This window comes from Callorhinus ursinus, unplaced genomic scaffold (genome assembly GCF_003265705.2).
Source record: "Callorhinus ursinus isolate GAN/ISIS: 27379988/994484 unplaced genomic scaffold, GSC_fseal_2.0 scaffold65, whole genome shotgun sequence".
NCBI lineage: Eukaryota > Metazoa > Chordata > Mammalia > Carnivora > Otariidae > Callorhinus > Callorhinus ursinus.
Genome location: NW_027397127.1, coordinates 3548128 through 3564382, shown reverse-complemented (window position 1 = coordinate 3564382; position 16255 = coordinate 3548128). Strand labels below are relative to the sequence as shown.

Sequence of the window (16255 nt, the reverse complement as noted above, 5' to 3'; positions counted from 1 at the left end):
ACTCAGACCTAGATTCCAAAACCGACGTTACATTTCCACAAAAGAATTCACCAAAATAAAAGTATTTGGTTGGTGCAAAAAAAAAAAAAGGTGTCCTAAACCTGGGAACACACATATGCATCCATTCTGTTTGTAAAGATGAAATCATGTAAATCCCACTACATGCTGGCATGCTTGGTTTCCATTCTAAGCATCTATTACTATAAGACCTCGGATGAAAAACCTCCAGATTTGAGCAGGAGATCTGATCCTCTGAAATGATACATGGAGAAGCTTTGACAAAGACAATGAGTCTTCGCTCATCCTACAGCTGCGTGAGGAAGCCTCGAAGGGGTTAAAGTGGAAGGCTTATACAAACTTTGCTTCTCAGCTTCTGTCTATCTCCTCCCTCTCAGGCTGCACACACAGCTAAGGCAGAGCAGAGCTGAATCATTACCTTTCCCGCATACTCTCAACTGTTGCCTGCGAAAGAGGACCTGGGGACTTAAGTGTTCAGACTGCTTGCATTCAAGTGCTCCAGACGGTATGTGCACATCCAAACAGGCACCCCTCTTGGCTCTTTGGAGTTTATAAGGAGCAGGCATCTGAAACTGCACTCTGAAGCCATTAAGTGGCAACTGGCATTTTCAGTAACTAACACAAGGTGATTTTCTGGGTTTGCGCTGGCAAGGTCTGACTCTTTAGGAGGATGAAAGAGAAAGCGTACTTTGCACGAACGTAGTCCTGCTTCTCTGGCAAAATGAGGCTTGCATTCTATTTTCCAGATATGCCAGAGATGTTCCCGAACAAGTTGCCTGTCGGTGCAAGCTTCAAAAGGGATACTTAAATGGCCAACCCCATTCATCTCGTAAGCCAAGAAAGGTAAGAGAGATTTGGAAATATTATGATGTTATTCACGGTGAACTGAACGGCAGGATCTTATTTATCGGCAGGTGTGACAAATAGGCACCATCTGCAGCAGAAGATACAGCAACTCCCACTTGAGAAAGCTTATTACTTAATGGCTCTAGCCATTGAAGAAGCACTTGCTGCTGGAATTGTTTTTTCGTGGGGCTGATATGAAACTAGATACTCTTAACAGCTTCTACCTCCCTTAGTTTTCTCACCCCCACACTGGGGAGATAAATACAAACAGAATGCATGCGTTCACTCCTGCAAGCTGTTGCAATTGATAATTTCGGCTCTCTCTTCTGAATTGTTCCACTGATCATTTTCCTTACCTATCTGGGGGAATTGCCGATGTCGTCCAGAAAAATGCAAAATTACCAAGCGAATTGTTTTGAGAATGTTACCATGTTAAATAAAAAAGCAAAAGTAACTACTAGGAGCTCCTTGAGGACCAACACAGGGATCCAGGTACATCTCTATATCCTGAGCACTTAGCAGAGCGCCTGGTAGTTGATGGGCACTCAAAGGTTTGCTGAATAAATATCAATCTGATTTAGGTGGTCCAGGCAGAACTTTGTTGCTCTTATTGGGAACACGTTTCACCCAAGGGATCCCTTTCAGGATTGATGGATGGAGAAAGCTACACATTCCCTTCGTGATCTGGGTGGGTACATTATTATTTTACCTCTGTGAGGTTACACATACTAAGCTGATGTCAAACATTACCGAAGACTTGGTATTTTGATGGTCAGACCAAAACACATTTTTTTTTTTTTTAGTTACCAAGAGTTGTATTTATCAAGTTAATGACATGTAATCAGAAAGCCAAAGGTGCATTCACATCGCTTGTGGGTATTTTGATTTACGTTAGACGTGAAGAAAACCAGATGTTCAGGCTAACGGTGGACATTGGACCATTATTAAATTAATCTCTTTCCCTTTTTGGGTCCCCCCAACCTTCCCTCCCCCTTTTTTTTTCCTCCTCCCTCCTTTCCCAGTGTTTTCCTGCGTCCCTGTTTTTCTCTCTGCTTCCTAATCACTCATTCTCTCCCACCTCTTCTTCATACATCCTTCATCATCTTATTCCTCACATTGCTTCCTTCCCTTCTCCCACTTTCTCTCTCCATTTCCCCTCCTTTCCCCCCAATTCCTTACCCTTTTTCCTATCCCTCACTCTCCTCCTTATCCCTCAACAGCTTTCAATCACTTTACAAAGCCTGGAGCCTGATGATTATTTTATAAGCTTCCCAGAAAGGACTGCAGGATTCTAAAATTGTGTAAGGGTCTTTCCATGAAAATCAGATCCTTCAGAATCAATAGAATTTCAATTTCTTTTGAAATGGCATTGTGCTTTTTCTTCGCAAATTGTGCAGAGCTTTTAACAGAGCAATCACATTCTCTGTGCAACCCATTAATTAGTTAGCAATGAGAGCTATGGCAATTCTGTTTGGAAAGCTTTTACGAGAAGTTGTCACACGTACAGGACCAGAGTAACAAAGAGGATTTCCTAGTACCTAACTCTTCGTTTACTCATTTCAAAGTCCTTAATGGACCTCAGAAATTAAATCAATAGACCTCTCTGAATTCACCAGGGTGTTCGGCCTCTTGCAGACTATAGAGGTTTTAAGAAATATGTAATTAGTTTTCCAAACCCTCAAATGGAATGTGTAAAGAAATTGACAACTGTACATGAGATCACTGTTCTCCACAAGTTATCCAAGCTTCACAGAATTCTAATAAATATTTAATAAATATTCAGACCTGAGGAAGATTCAGGGTCGATTGTGTAGGAAGCAATGTATTATCAATTGTTACTGAAAAGCATCTATAGACACATTTAAACTTCCTAAAATTTAAGGCTGTAAACCCATCCCATGTAGTTTTCCTTTAAAATCATATAACGGAGAGTAATTCAAGAGCAGAGTTTCTAACACAGTGATTATTCCTTAGTTCCAGATTATAATCAAGAATTTAGTTTCCTTTGCACAGTAAGAGATGAGGAAGAGGAATAAAAAGAAAAGGGAGTTTCAGGCTCTTCCCCAAGGTATATTAGCAGGCAGAAGAGAAATAAGACTATGTTTCTCTTCAAATTGTCAGTGCTAGGTGGATTTCCTCAGATCCATGCATTTATTCAATAATTATCGAACAGCTACTGTGAGCAAGGTTAAGGGATAGAATGTTGAAAAAAGATCCTCAAGGGGTTTATATGTTACAACTTGGGGGAAAACACATGAAATAGATATTTACAATATTAGATGAATGTTAATTCTCTGGAAGCGATACAGAGCATGTGGGAATTAGGATTAGGTGGGAAATGAAGGTCAGTTTCATGAGCTGAACCATAAAGAATGTTAGCATTTCCCCCAAACAGAGATATGTAAAGATGAAAGGAACTGGTCAAACAAAAACATGAAGGCAGGGAAGTAGGTGACAGTGAACATTCCAGCTTGATGGGAACGAAGGGTAGTGGAAGGATGTAGGTCAGGCAGGACCAGGGCATTGCCAGCCTTGAATGCCAAGCTAAGGAGAATGGAGTGAAGTCCAAAGGCAATAAGGATCCTCAAAGGCAATATATGGGCCTCCAAAACTTGACTCCTTTTTCATCCTATTTGATTAGTTGTAAAGAAATCATATGGTAATAGAATGCAGAGTAAAAAGAGCAAGTCGAAGAAGATGACATATAGCTTGACACTTTTTATGAAGTTAAAAACAAAACTAAATAACATTGTTTCAGGCATAGGTGTGTGTGTAAATAAAACAAGGTAATGATTCACAAAATTTGGAGTATTGATTATTTTGGGGGAGCAATAGGTAGTAGGACAAGATGGGGAGGAGCATAGGCAGACGTCCATGTAAATCCTTAATCATTCTCAATCTTAAAGCTGGTGGGTGTTTGTTCACAGATGTTTGTCCGTGAGTGTTATTTTTTTTCCCCAGGCGTGTTATGAAGTAAGCAAATAAAAGAGGCCCTGGAGGCACCGATGATGACAATATGCCATAAACCAAGGAGTTACCCAAATCTGTGCGGCTGAGGTCCACGGTAGACTAAAAAGATACCCCAATGATAAAGAGGCACCTCCCGCTTGGCTGGCACCAACAGGGAGTGTTTATTTTCCTTCCATTTCTCTCCTTTGTGTGGGCTGCCTGGGACTGTCAGAGTCCTGAATCCGAAGCACTCTGCTGTATTTGGAGAACGGTGTTGCTCAGCCCCAGCTGCAGATCAAAATCACCTGTGGGGCTTTAAGCATTACAGACGTGCATGCCCCATGCAGACCCACTGAATCCGAGCCTCTGGAGGAAGGACCCAGGTACATACATTTTCAAATCACTTCGTAAGTGATCCCGAGGGCAGCAGGGACTAGAAACCATTCCTTGCAGAGTGTGCTTCAAAATTCGAAGTGGCCAGCTTGTCAGAAATGTAGATTTCAGGGTCCTATCCCCAGAGATTCTGATCTAAAAAACAAGGAACAGGACCTTGCAATCTGGATTTGTCATAAGCATCTCCAGGTGATTCTGATGAAGGGACTTTCTGGGACCACATTGAGAAACATTGCCCCAAAGGTTCCAAAACACTAGGGACTCCGGGTGATGACTCTGTGTATTCGTTTCCTAGGGCTGCCATAAACAAAGTCCCACATACTGGATGGCTTAAAACAACAGAAATTTATTCTCCTAGGTCTGGAGGCTAGAAGTCTGAAATCAAGGCATCAGCAGGGCCATGTTCTCTCTGCAATCTGTAGGGTAAAATCCTCCCTTGGCTCTTCTAGCTTCTGGTGTTTGCTGGCAATCCGAGGCATTCCTCAGCTTATAGATGCATCACTCCAATCCCTGTATCTTCCCTTCTGATAAGGACACCAGTCATATTGGATGAGGGCTAACCTAATGACCTCATTTTAACGTGATTACATCTGCAAAGACCCTGTTTTGAAGTGAGGTCACCTTCACAGGTACGAGGTGTTAGGACTTCAACATATGTTTTGGGGAGACACAATTCAACCCGTAACCCTGTTTTAAATAGTTGTTTTGTTTTTGTTTTTGTTTTTTTTTTTTAAGGAGGGCCCCAAACCACCGATAAGACTGATTAGCTATGTTCTTTGGCTGGGATATCTAGAGAGAAAGACCTACAGTTACCTTTCAAAACTCTATGTACAAAGAACCACTTGAAAAGCTTGGGCTTAGGATGCATATTCCTGGGTCTTGATCCAACATATTAGAATTCAGGAAGCCCCAGGAAGGGCCTAGAAATCTACGTTTCATATGACATGGTAGGGGGGGTCTGTGCATCACGCCCTTGAGAAAAACTGGATTTAGGAGAACAAGCAAGGTCAAGGACCAATTGGTTTGGGGAGAAGGAGCTCCCAAGAACAGACCTGAAATCTGCATTGGTAACAAGCTGCCCTGATGATCCATTGCCTTTGGGAGATGGTGTTTCTAGGGAACTAAAGGATATTTACTGTGATTGTCTTTTCCACTTGCTAGTGAATCAGAAGTCAAAATAAATATACATTTAAGTAGCGGAAAAATGTTTCCTAGACCTTCGGTCCAAAGACAGTAGAAAGATAGCCTGTCTCTTTGCCCTTGTTTCTTATGAACCAGGTGGCTCTGCTAGACAGTAGGGCAGTTTCTTAGATAGGTAGACTAAGAAACATGCTGACTACAGAAAGTATAGTGTGGACGAATGAGTATAAATTCTAAGTGCTCCCAGGCTGGGGGATTATTGGAAGAACAGTGTGATTGTTGGAGCTATTTCTATAAACTCTCCTCGGGTATGTTAACAAGAGACAGAACTAGGCTACACTGTCCACTCTCCACTACTATTGCACATAGAAGTTTGACGAGTGATGTAAGTTGATATTGTTTATTTTAGTCACCCATATTCAAAATTCATGTTCAGAATGACAAGCTAAATCATTTTGGAAGATGTCAACAGTAAATAGCTGACCCTATTCACACACTGGAATGTTTTTGCCAATAAAGACAAGGTTCTGTCTTTACCGATAATGAAAGATATAGTTATTCGCTCAGAATAGACATACCCTCTCAATTCCTTCTGATCTACAAATACTGGGGAAAAAAGTATATTCTTGGGGCACCTGGGTGGCTCAGTCAGTTAAGTGTCTGCCTTCGGCTCAGGTCATGATCCCAGGGTCCCTGGATTGAGCCCCGCGTTGTTGGGCTCCCTGCTCAGGGGGGAGCCCGCTTCTCCCTCTCCCTCTGCCCCTCCCTCCTGCTCTGCTTCCTCTTGCTATGTCTCCCTCAAACAAATAAAAACAAAATCTTAAAAAAAGGACATTCCCATCCCACAGACCTAAATGAGAGAGAAAGAACACAAAAACAAAATTGGGGGAAGCCTGCATTCCTACAAAGTCTATGATTTGTTAAAATGAGCCATGGCACTGGGACCTGGAGTTTGAAAAATGACTCCTTAGATTTATTTTATTTTATTTTTTTAAGTAGGCTCCATGCCCAGCATGGGGCTTGAACTCACAACCCTGAGATCAACAGTCACATGTTCTACCAACTGAGCCAGCCGGGTACCCCTAGGTCTTCTTTATTTTAGCACTAGGCTTACCTGGTTAAGCCAGAGCAACCGTTCTCATCCTGGCTGCACTTGAGAGTCACTTGGGAGCTTTTAAAAAATACTGATGTTTGGACCCCACCCCAGACCGATAAAATCTGACTCTCTAGAGTGGTTTCCTGGCCCCTACTGTGGAGATTATGATTTAGAAAGTCTACTTTGGGGCCCTTGGTCTATATTTTATTAAGTACCTTGGGTAAATCTTATGACCAATTCGTTTGGAAAACACTGTCCTAATCTAGCCTAGTTATTAGTTGCTGTTCAGTGATTTGAATTTTTCCTTTCTTTAATAGCCATTTACCACATAGCGAAAGGCATTCAAATTGAAAACTCAGGATATCGTTTTAAAACTAATTTGCCCTTAGCAAACATTTTGCAATATGTCCCTTAATTTGTATCCCAAAAGAAATTGCCATCTGTTTCTCTTAGATACCTGAATTTTCTATTTCTGTTTTTGATTTTCAGGAATATAAATCTATTGAAGAATCTTAAGAGTCAAATCATCTGAACCTGGACAGACTGCTGTCAGCATCTCTGAGATCTCCTCCTTCTGAGAATTACCAGGTCTGACAACACTTTGCCTCCAACCTACGGTGAGGGACGTCAACACACGTCCTCTAGACTTACAGCCCTCAAGCCGTAGCAGCTGGGCAGGAACCTTACCAGCTCCATCCTGAGGGGAGATTCTGAGAGACAAGAAGCGTGAAAATTCAGATATGCTGAGCCTGAAATATACAAAAGCCTTTAGACAGTCTCCTCACAGAAGAACCCAGTTAAATCCACGTAATTAGTGCGCACACTTAGATGAGCCTTAGGTAAAGCAGACAGCCTTTCTCCCTCCATCAAAACAGAGTAAAAGTTTGATTTCATACTCGGAGATTTCTTGTCCCCATACCAGTATTATAAAAAGCAGTTTCCCCATTATTTGTTTTAATCAGTATAAGAGTAGGACTGTGGAAAATAAGAGTTATTTATATATTATTTTTTTAACGATTAAGAATTTCTGATAAAACCTATTGAGGGACAAGGGTGCTGGGCTGGAGGACAGAGTGTGGCCATTGCCAAATTAGAACATCACCATTTTCTTGCTTGTGCACCACTTACTTGGTTCAGGTCGTGATTGCTTGCTTTGCACGAGATTGTAAGAACACCTCCAGTATATTCAGAGACAGTCTGAGTGACTGTGAAATGCCTCGAGGGCAATAGAAAGCAAACCGAAAGAGGTAGCCCCGGAAGTTTTGAGGGATGACGGAGGTGCAGTTCAAGTACCATGGAAACCTCACCGGCCGGGCCCATTTCCCCACCCTGGCAACAGAAGTCGACACCACTGCAGATAAGTATTCCAACCTCTACATGTATGTGGGCTTATTCTTGAGCCTCCTGGCCATTCTCCTCATCCTGCTCTTCACAATGCTCCTTCGGCTCAAACATGTCATCTCACCTATCACTTCTGAGAGCACAGAAAGTGTCCCTCAGTTCACAGATGTAGAGATGCAGAGTCGAATCCCCACTCCTTAAAGCCAGGCTGAATACGTGCGCTAGTGGGTCTCAGTAAACCCTTGTATGTTGATGTCCAGGAAAGCTTATTCTGTTGCACGTGGCTTCCTGTGTAGGGAATCAACAAGTTGTTTATTTAACGAGCTGTTCGTGGTTTTTTTTTGTGTTGTTCTTATCTTGATTCTGCCTGTGGGATATCTAAGAGGTTTAAGAGTCGTTCTGTGCCAGGAATAAAGGAAATGGCAGCTGGTTGGGAGGGCAGGTTGCCATAGTAACCAAAGAGCGCCTGGGCCTTGAGCAAACCTCAGACCCCAGAAATTCATATGCAGCTATTGTAAAAAAAAAAAAAAAACACCAAACAACACAGGATCCCTGGAAGCACTGAGAACAAGAAACAAGAAATAGGAAAGATCTGCTTTCGATGGGGCTGATGGTTCAAAGAGGGTACCCCCAAGAGTCAGAGGCTGATGGAAGGGACCACGAACCCTTTCCCAAAGGAACAGGGATTTTATCATCCAAAGCCATTGGGTTTGTCCCAAACCAAAGAAGAGATTTAAAGAAACTGTTGCAGTTTAAAGGCAACTTTGCAGAAAGAAGTTGCTAGTCAACAAATTCATCTAGAGAGGGAAAAATATGTGCATTTTTTATCTGTGTTATTACTATTACTGGACTTTCAAAAACTCAGATAATGGCAGATGTATTACAAAAATCCGGAATGATGAGCCACCCCCAAACCAAGGGAAAATTAAGTCCAAATGTGCTCATGACAATGAAACTTACATTACACGTGCAGCTTCTTTACCTTTTTCTCCCTCCTCATCATGCTCTAGGATTGAGTTGCACCCAAAGATGAGTTTTGTTTAAAGATGATCCTAGCAAAAAAGACCCAACTAGACTTTAAAGCAGAAATGAAATAATATTGGTATTCTGTCACTGTATGACTGTGGCTTTGGACAAAACATTCAAGCCTCTGGGTGCCAGGTTTTTCTTTCTGAAAAATGATCAGAGAGCTATTTAGTCGCTGAGCTCCTTTAGATCTGAGTGTAAGAAAAAGACAAAGGAGGAAAGAACTAAACACCACCCTCCTACAAATCCTTATTAAGATCAATGCCCTCAAATGTCACATTTGTCTTTCCCAGAAAACACGTTTTCTTTCCTGATCCCCGCCAAAAGATGAAGTGTTTCACTTATTACCTATAAGAGAACGATATTTTTTAAAATTCCATTCTCATAAGTAGCCTAGTATGCCAGTAGTAGAGAGAGAATTTGATTTTTTTTTAAATGAACGTTCCAAAAGGGAACCGAAGGAGATGAGTCCTATTTACAAATCAGGCATTAGAAGGCTGGTCATCTACTTGCCACCAAAGAACTAACACGTGCGTGTTAATTTCTACCTGCTTAAAATAATTCTACCCTCGTTAAAAAACAATTAGTTCTCTCTGGCACCTAAAAGGTGGTCCACAAATTTCACAGGGTGCTCCCTCGGGAACTGCAGTGGTTGTGAGAGAGAAATGGTCTGGACTGGATGGCAGGTTAATGCCACCTCTACCAGACACGCAGCTCTCTCTAGTCTGTTACCAATTTAGATTAGCCCCTTTACTCTGATCTAAATCTAGCTTGGTTGTGAAATTCCCAAGTGCTTTCTACTTTTATACACAGTCATTTGCCAATACTCCTCTCTCCAAGGGGCTGCAAAGTGTGAAATCCCCACATGCAGAGCTAAACTTAGCAGCAAGGCTCCTGCCTCTGGAGCACCTGTTCCAATAGCGGACCTTGAGAGTTGGCAGCTGTATTCGGCACCATTCAGAAGAGATCAGCAGGTAGGCTAAGACATAGGGCATGCACTTCCCTTTTGGCATTACGTTTTCCAAAACGCATAGTGACTCTTATATTATTACATTTGGTGGTTCGAGTTGTGTCTGCCTTCAACAGCCAGACTCCATGTACCCTTCAAAATTTTCGTTCTTGGCAGCCTTCCATGAACTCCATCACAGGTTGGCAATGTTCCCCACAACTTCTCAAGGACACACGTATCCCCTCGCTCCAGGCTCTCCCTTTTGTACTCACAGTATTTGAATGCACTTCACAGGTGAGAATTCAGTGGCTGGATAACATGAAGGAACTGAGTACACTTTCGACAGCAGTGAATAGCAAGATATTCAATGCCTTGTCGCCCGAATTGATGAACAGACAGACTACAGATCCATTCCTGCCGACCTGACCTCCCCAACCCTCATTTCCGGAGCTTAAAGCTGCTCTTTAATCACTGGCTTGGATGCTGAGTCCTAATTTATGATTAGGTTACTCACCTGGAAAACAACCACCCTCTTTCATCACAACTGCCCCATGGGATCCAGATCTTCACTGAGCGTTAACCAAAGCCCACAGCACAGTTGCACTAAAATAGTGGCATAACCCCCCCACCCCGATACACACACACACAATTTCCAGTGATAACATAAATGGAGATGCATCTAAGCTGATGTGTCATTATGGTGACTCACATGATATTTAATTTTTAGGAAGATAAACTGGATGTTTTCATCATAGCAAACTTACTGTAAAGACAAGAATTTCTCCATTTGTATTAAATTACATTCTCTCCCTTGATATATTAATTAACATATATTACTGCTCAAAGAGGCAGCCAGAGCGAACAGTGGGCATAATTTGAATTTATCCATCTATCCAAAATGCTGACTTGGCAACTCCCTCCCCCATCCCCACTCTCCAAAAGTTGCACAGCATAAATGTATATAAACAGGTTATTTATACGTAGATGTACTCTGTTTTAAGGTGAAAGAGTGATTCTTCACTTTTTATTATGCTGACCCATATGAAATTGCCATTTCCATAGGTCAGAAGTGCTCAACTATCAACAGTTTCATGTAATTCAACTTAATAAAGAGAAGACTCACCATATGAATTTTCTAAATGGTAAACTCTCCTGATATGTTAAAAAATAATTCAATTTCTAAAAATGTACTTTGCATACATTTCAGAATCATGGGTTGTATAAAACAAGGTATATTGTAAAAAAGACTTATGTATTATGTATTAGGCAGGAAATATTAAGGTTAATCAAGTAAAGATGGGTTCATCCAGCCTAACCCTTCCAACCATGCCAAATCTGAAGCTTTGGACTCATAACTGACTTTGACTGCTGCAGACCCCACAGTACTTACTACGTGGGTCAAAGGGGTCCACTTGATGCAATTAAATGGTTATATTTAGTAATACACTTTATTCACCTGCATTTGTACTAAAGGAACTTTTTTTTAACAAAATGAAGAACTGTGTGTAAGAAAAAAATTGGGTTTCTTTTGTTTGAAATTGTCAATATTTCAGATAGATTCATATGGTATAAAAACAAATCTAATATTTCAATTACTGTTTAGCATGTCATTTTTGATCCCTGGAAAATAAACTTTGGTTTGCTGATAACACATATCTATTGTCTGAAGAATGTAAAGAACATTAGTCTCTTCATCCTGATATAAATGGGAACAGCTGCCAATTTGTGGGATTCATAATTTTTCTATTTTTGAGAGAGAGAGAGAGTGAGAGAGCACACGTGCACGTGCATGCACATGCAGGTGCACAAGCGGGAGGGGGGAGGAGCAGAGGAAGAGGGAGAGAGAGAATCCTAAGCAGGCTCCACACTCAGCATGGAGCCTGACTCGGGGCTTGATCTCATGACCTGGAGATCCTGACCCAAACTGAAATCAAGAGTCATACGCTTAACTGACGGAGCCACCCAAGCGCCCCTGTGGGATTCATAATTTTGAGGTGTCATTATTTCTTCTTATTCCCCAATTTTCCAGCCTTTATTTTCTTCTGACTTGCAAAGTTATTGACGCATTTGTTTCTATTGTAGTAAGATGTGAAAAATGGGTAATGAATGCCAGCTTCCAGGGAAGGTGATCCGAGATAAGAGTGAGATAAGGTATCTGAAGTGTCACTACATTTCAACATTTCCCGCCCCTCATAGGTTATTTTTTTAACATAACTTTCCTTTTGTCCTTTCTTTATTTGAGCCTCACAGCCACCCTGTGAGTAACTGAGTGGAAGTATTACAGTCTGTGTTACATGAGCACAGAGGTGAGGGAGGCATTCATGGTTACACACAGGCCGAGTCAAGACTACACTGTCAGTCTTTGGACTCCTGGTTTAGTACTCCTCCCACCATGCTTTGCTTTCTGAGCACTGAATAGATATTTCAAAGCTATCCATGCTAGGATACTCCAAGTTCTGCCAACAACATTTGAGCTCTCTAGGCGATTAACTCCCTGTACTCAAATTCAAAACAAATAAGCAGAATTCCTCCATCTCTTCAATTTTATAGCCACAGTAATGCATATTAACAGACTGTAGGAAAGTTTACACAAAGGCAGATCCTGTGGGTTTAATTTACATGAATGAAGGGAAGAGGCAGAAATATGGATGGATTATCACCCGCAATGCAAATTCCATCCTCTGATCAGTTGACTTAATGTCCACAGTCAATGCCAATCCCTCATATGCATGATTATCTCTCCCTTCACCCCTAGAAAGGAGAACACCTCCTCTTAGGTAAAAATAGTGCACTTTTTAAAAATTGTGTAGTGTTCTAAGTGTACACAGCAGTTCTATTTGTGCTGTATAATAGATGCAATGACACTAAGAGGGGGAGAATTATTGGCTAAAAGAGCTTCCTCCAGCCACAAAGAATGAATTGGTGTGCCTGTTGGAAAAGGAGACAAAAATATGGACCATATGTACAGTAGGAAAAGGAAGTGCACCTATTAAATATAAGTGAGGAGATTTTGGAAAAATAACTTGAGCAATTCTAGGTAGTCTGATTCATTTTCACATCAAGTATTTGTTGATAACATCATACACGAACATGGAGGAGAATAAAAGAGACGGATTATACAGTGTACTAGGCTAGGTTCTGCGGATCTAAAGTCTGCAGTGGGCAAGTTTGAAATCTGGCAAAGATGATGAGTACCTAAATTCATTCATTCATTTATTCACTCTTTCAACATTTATTCAGCACCTCCTGTGTGTCCTAGCAGTGAACACAAGGCACAGTCTATGCCCTGGTGAAGGTTATAAGCCTACTGGGATAGACAACACCAATCAGATCGTTACGAGACCACACTGTGTTCTAAAGACGAAGCATAGGGTGCTTAGGTACAGAAAAAGTGGCAGGGATGCTGCCTTGCCAGGCCTAGAGTGTCAGGAAAGACTTGACTGAGGAGATACTATCTAAACTAAAATCTAGCGGATGTGTAAAAGGAGAGAAGGGAGCAAACCTTCCATGGAGAGAAGAGCACGTGCAAAGATTCTACAATCAAATAAACCTGTCACACCTAAAGAAGCACAGTGAGTGAGGAGAAGTCTCCTGAAGGCTGAAAAGCTTTACAGGGACAAGAACATGCAGGGCCTTATGGACAATGCTATAGGGTTTTTTTTTTAAAGGCTAAAGGTAATTCTTTTTTTTTTTTTTTTAAAGATTTTATTTATTTATTTGACAGAGAGAGAGAGATAGCAAGAGCAGGAACACAAGCAGGGGGAGTGGGAGAGGGAGAAGCAGGCTCCCCTCTGAGCAGGGAGCCCGATGTGGGACTCGATCCCAGGACCCCGGGATCATGACCTGAGCCGAAGGCAGACACTTAACGACTGAGCCACCCAGGCGCCCCTGGACAATGCTATAGGTTTTTTCCTTTATTTTCAGCATAAAGAAGAAGATAACTCTTGCAGGACTGTGGAGGACAGATTGAAGACTGGCAAGAGTGGATACAGGGAGACCACTTGAGAGGCTATGGCAGTGGTTCAGGAGAAGGGTAGTAATACCTTTGACTTGCCACCATCAAGTGGTAGGAGGTAGGGGTAAAGAGAAGTTCATAGCTTGGAGATAGATTTAGGAGATAAAATCAGCATTACTTGGTGATGAATTGGATAAGCAATAAGTGGAGTAAGTAAGAAAGAAGAGTCTAGAATGACTGGTTTGAAACAAGAGTGCTGGCTTTATTCACTGAGATACAGAACACTGGAGAAAAACTGGATCAAAGGAGATGTGAATTTGGTTTCACACATATTTAGCTTAATGTACCTCTGAGATATCTATATGCAGTGTTGAATAGACCATTGAATATATGGGTTTGGTGCTCACATGAGAGATTAGGGCTAAACACATAAATTTCAGAGGTGTTCATGGATGAGATTGCTCAGGGAGGAGGTTGTAGTGTTGACTGAAGAAAGAATGACAATAATGTAACACAGAATAGGTCCAAATATTCTCCTCCCTGTTTGGGGATGATTAGGGACTTGTCAAGCAGGTTGGGAAAGAAGATTAGGTTTAAGGTTTTCAAACTAATACAGATTGCCCAGAGACGCTTGGGAGCAGAAGAAGTAGAAAGTCCTTTGGGGAGAGGGAAGACTTCAGCCTGGGGAGACCAAAATCAAATATTAAGTACAAAGGTTCGGAGCAGGACCAGAAATAAGAAGGAAATAAAGCCAATAATCAGAAGCCAGAAACCAATGGAGCAGTGCAGGTACAGTTATAGAATAATATAAAGAGGATCCTGAGAGTCTGCAGTGACAAAGAGTGGGCTGTCAGACACAAGAATGTGATTGTGTGGATCATGGTCCTGGCAGGAAGCAGATGGCCTTCTCAAAAAGAGAGAGTAAAGAAACCTTAAGGCAAGGACTATTTATAAAGGGGTCGGTAAGATTAAGGGCTAACAACAGATGGCAGAGCACCTAAGGACTAGGTGCTACTATGACCACTCCTAGGCTTGAAGGGGGAAGGGGAGGGAATCGTGATTGGAATCTGGCCTGGCATGAGCCATGAGAAAGAAACTAACAACCCATGGCCTTAGATAAAGAGACAAAGCCAGGAGGGGAATGGAGAATTAAATATCCCACTTTGTCCTCCACCTTCCACTCTGCTGTTGCAGACAGAATCTACCTGGATGCCAGAGGGCAAACAAGCCCAGGTAATGCAGTTTGTAGAGGTCAGCCTCCTAAACGAAGAACAGAGTGGAGAAGGTTGTGCACATGGATGTGGAGAAGACAGGGAATCTCCAGCACAGAAGTAGCCATATTGGGATGGCTTAAAGATCTGACGTGAGGTTTCCTGAATAGGATTTTACCAAAAAGAGATAAAACATACTACAGGTTTTGAAAGGAGTTGTATCATTCAGTCTGATCAGAAAAACCAAAACCAGCTTTCCAATGGAGGGAATTTAATACAAAGACTCGATGATACATATAATAGAAGAAAACTGGGAAGAGTGAAACAACCTACAGATGAGCAAAAGCAGAAAAATACCACCAACCCTTGAGCTTAAGAAATAATGGGAAAAAATGAACGATTGGGACCTCATCAAGATGAAAAGCTTTTGCACAACAAAGGAAACAGTCAACAAAACCAAAAGACAACCAACAGAATGGGAGAAGATATTTGCAAATGACAGATCAGATAAAGGGCTAGTATCCACAATCTGTAAAGAACTTATCAAAGTCAACATCCAGAGAACAAATAATCCAATCAAGAAATGGGCAGAAGACATGAACAGACATTTCTGCAAAGAAGACATCCAAATAGCCAACAGACACATGAAAAAGTGCTCAACATCACTCGGCATCAGGGAAATGCAAATCAAAACCTCAATGAGATAGCACCTCACACCAGTCAGAATGGCTAAAATTAACAAGTCAGGAAACAACAGATGTTGGTGAGGATGCAGAGAAAAGGGAACCCTCCTACGCTGTTGGTGGGAATGCAAGCTGGTGCAGCCACTCTGGAAAACAGTAAGGAGGTTCTTCAAAAAGTTGAAAATAGAGCTACCCTTTGACCCAGCAATTGCACTACAGCTTATTTACCCCAAAGATACAAATGTAGTGATCCGAAGGGGCATGTGAACCCCAATGTTTATAGCAGCAATGTCCACAATAGCCAAACTATGGAAAGAGCCTAGATGTCCATCAACAGATGAATGGATAAAGATGTGGTATACACACACACACACACACACACACACACACACACACACACACACACAGTGGAATATTATGCAGCCATCAAAAAAAAAATGAGATCTTGCCATTTGCAACTACGTGGATGGACCTAGAGGGTATTATGCTAAGGGAAATAAGTCAATCAGAGAAAGACAATTATATGATCTCACTGATATGAGGAATTTGAGAAACAAGACAGAGTATCATAGGGGAAGGGAGGGAGAAATGAAACAGGACAAAACCAGAGAGGGAGACAAACCATAAGAGACTCTTAATCTCAGGAAA

General features: G+C 41.6%; 1 protein-coding gene and 1 non-coding gene across 2 annotated transcripts; one reads left to right on the top strand and one right to left on the bottom strand.

The window, feature by feature from the left end:
* Nucleotides 1-6351: 6351 nt before the first annotated feature.
* On the bottom strand, nucleotides 6352-6424 carry TRNAN-GUU (transfer RNA asparagine (anticodon GUU)). The gene has a single exon. It is a non-coding gene; the product is annotated as a tRNA-Asn (tRNA).
* A 1287-nt stretch (nucleotides 6425-7711) lies between these two features.
* On the top strand, nucleotides 7712-7984 carry SERTM2 (serine rich and transmembrane domain containing 2). Its single transcript, XM_025853670.1, has one exon. It carries the CDS (start codon nucleotides 7712-7714, stop codon nucleotides 7982-7984), a length of 273 nt encoding a protein of 90 aa, XP_025709455.1.
* Nucleotides 7985-16255: the final 8271 nt, after the last annotated feature.

Bases quoted from the DNA above. Each gene is read 5' to 3' on its own strand.
- SERTM2 (XM_025853670.1), top strand. From the start codon at position 7,712: ATGACGGAGGTGCAGTTCAAGTACCATGGAAACCTCACCGGCCGGGCC.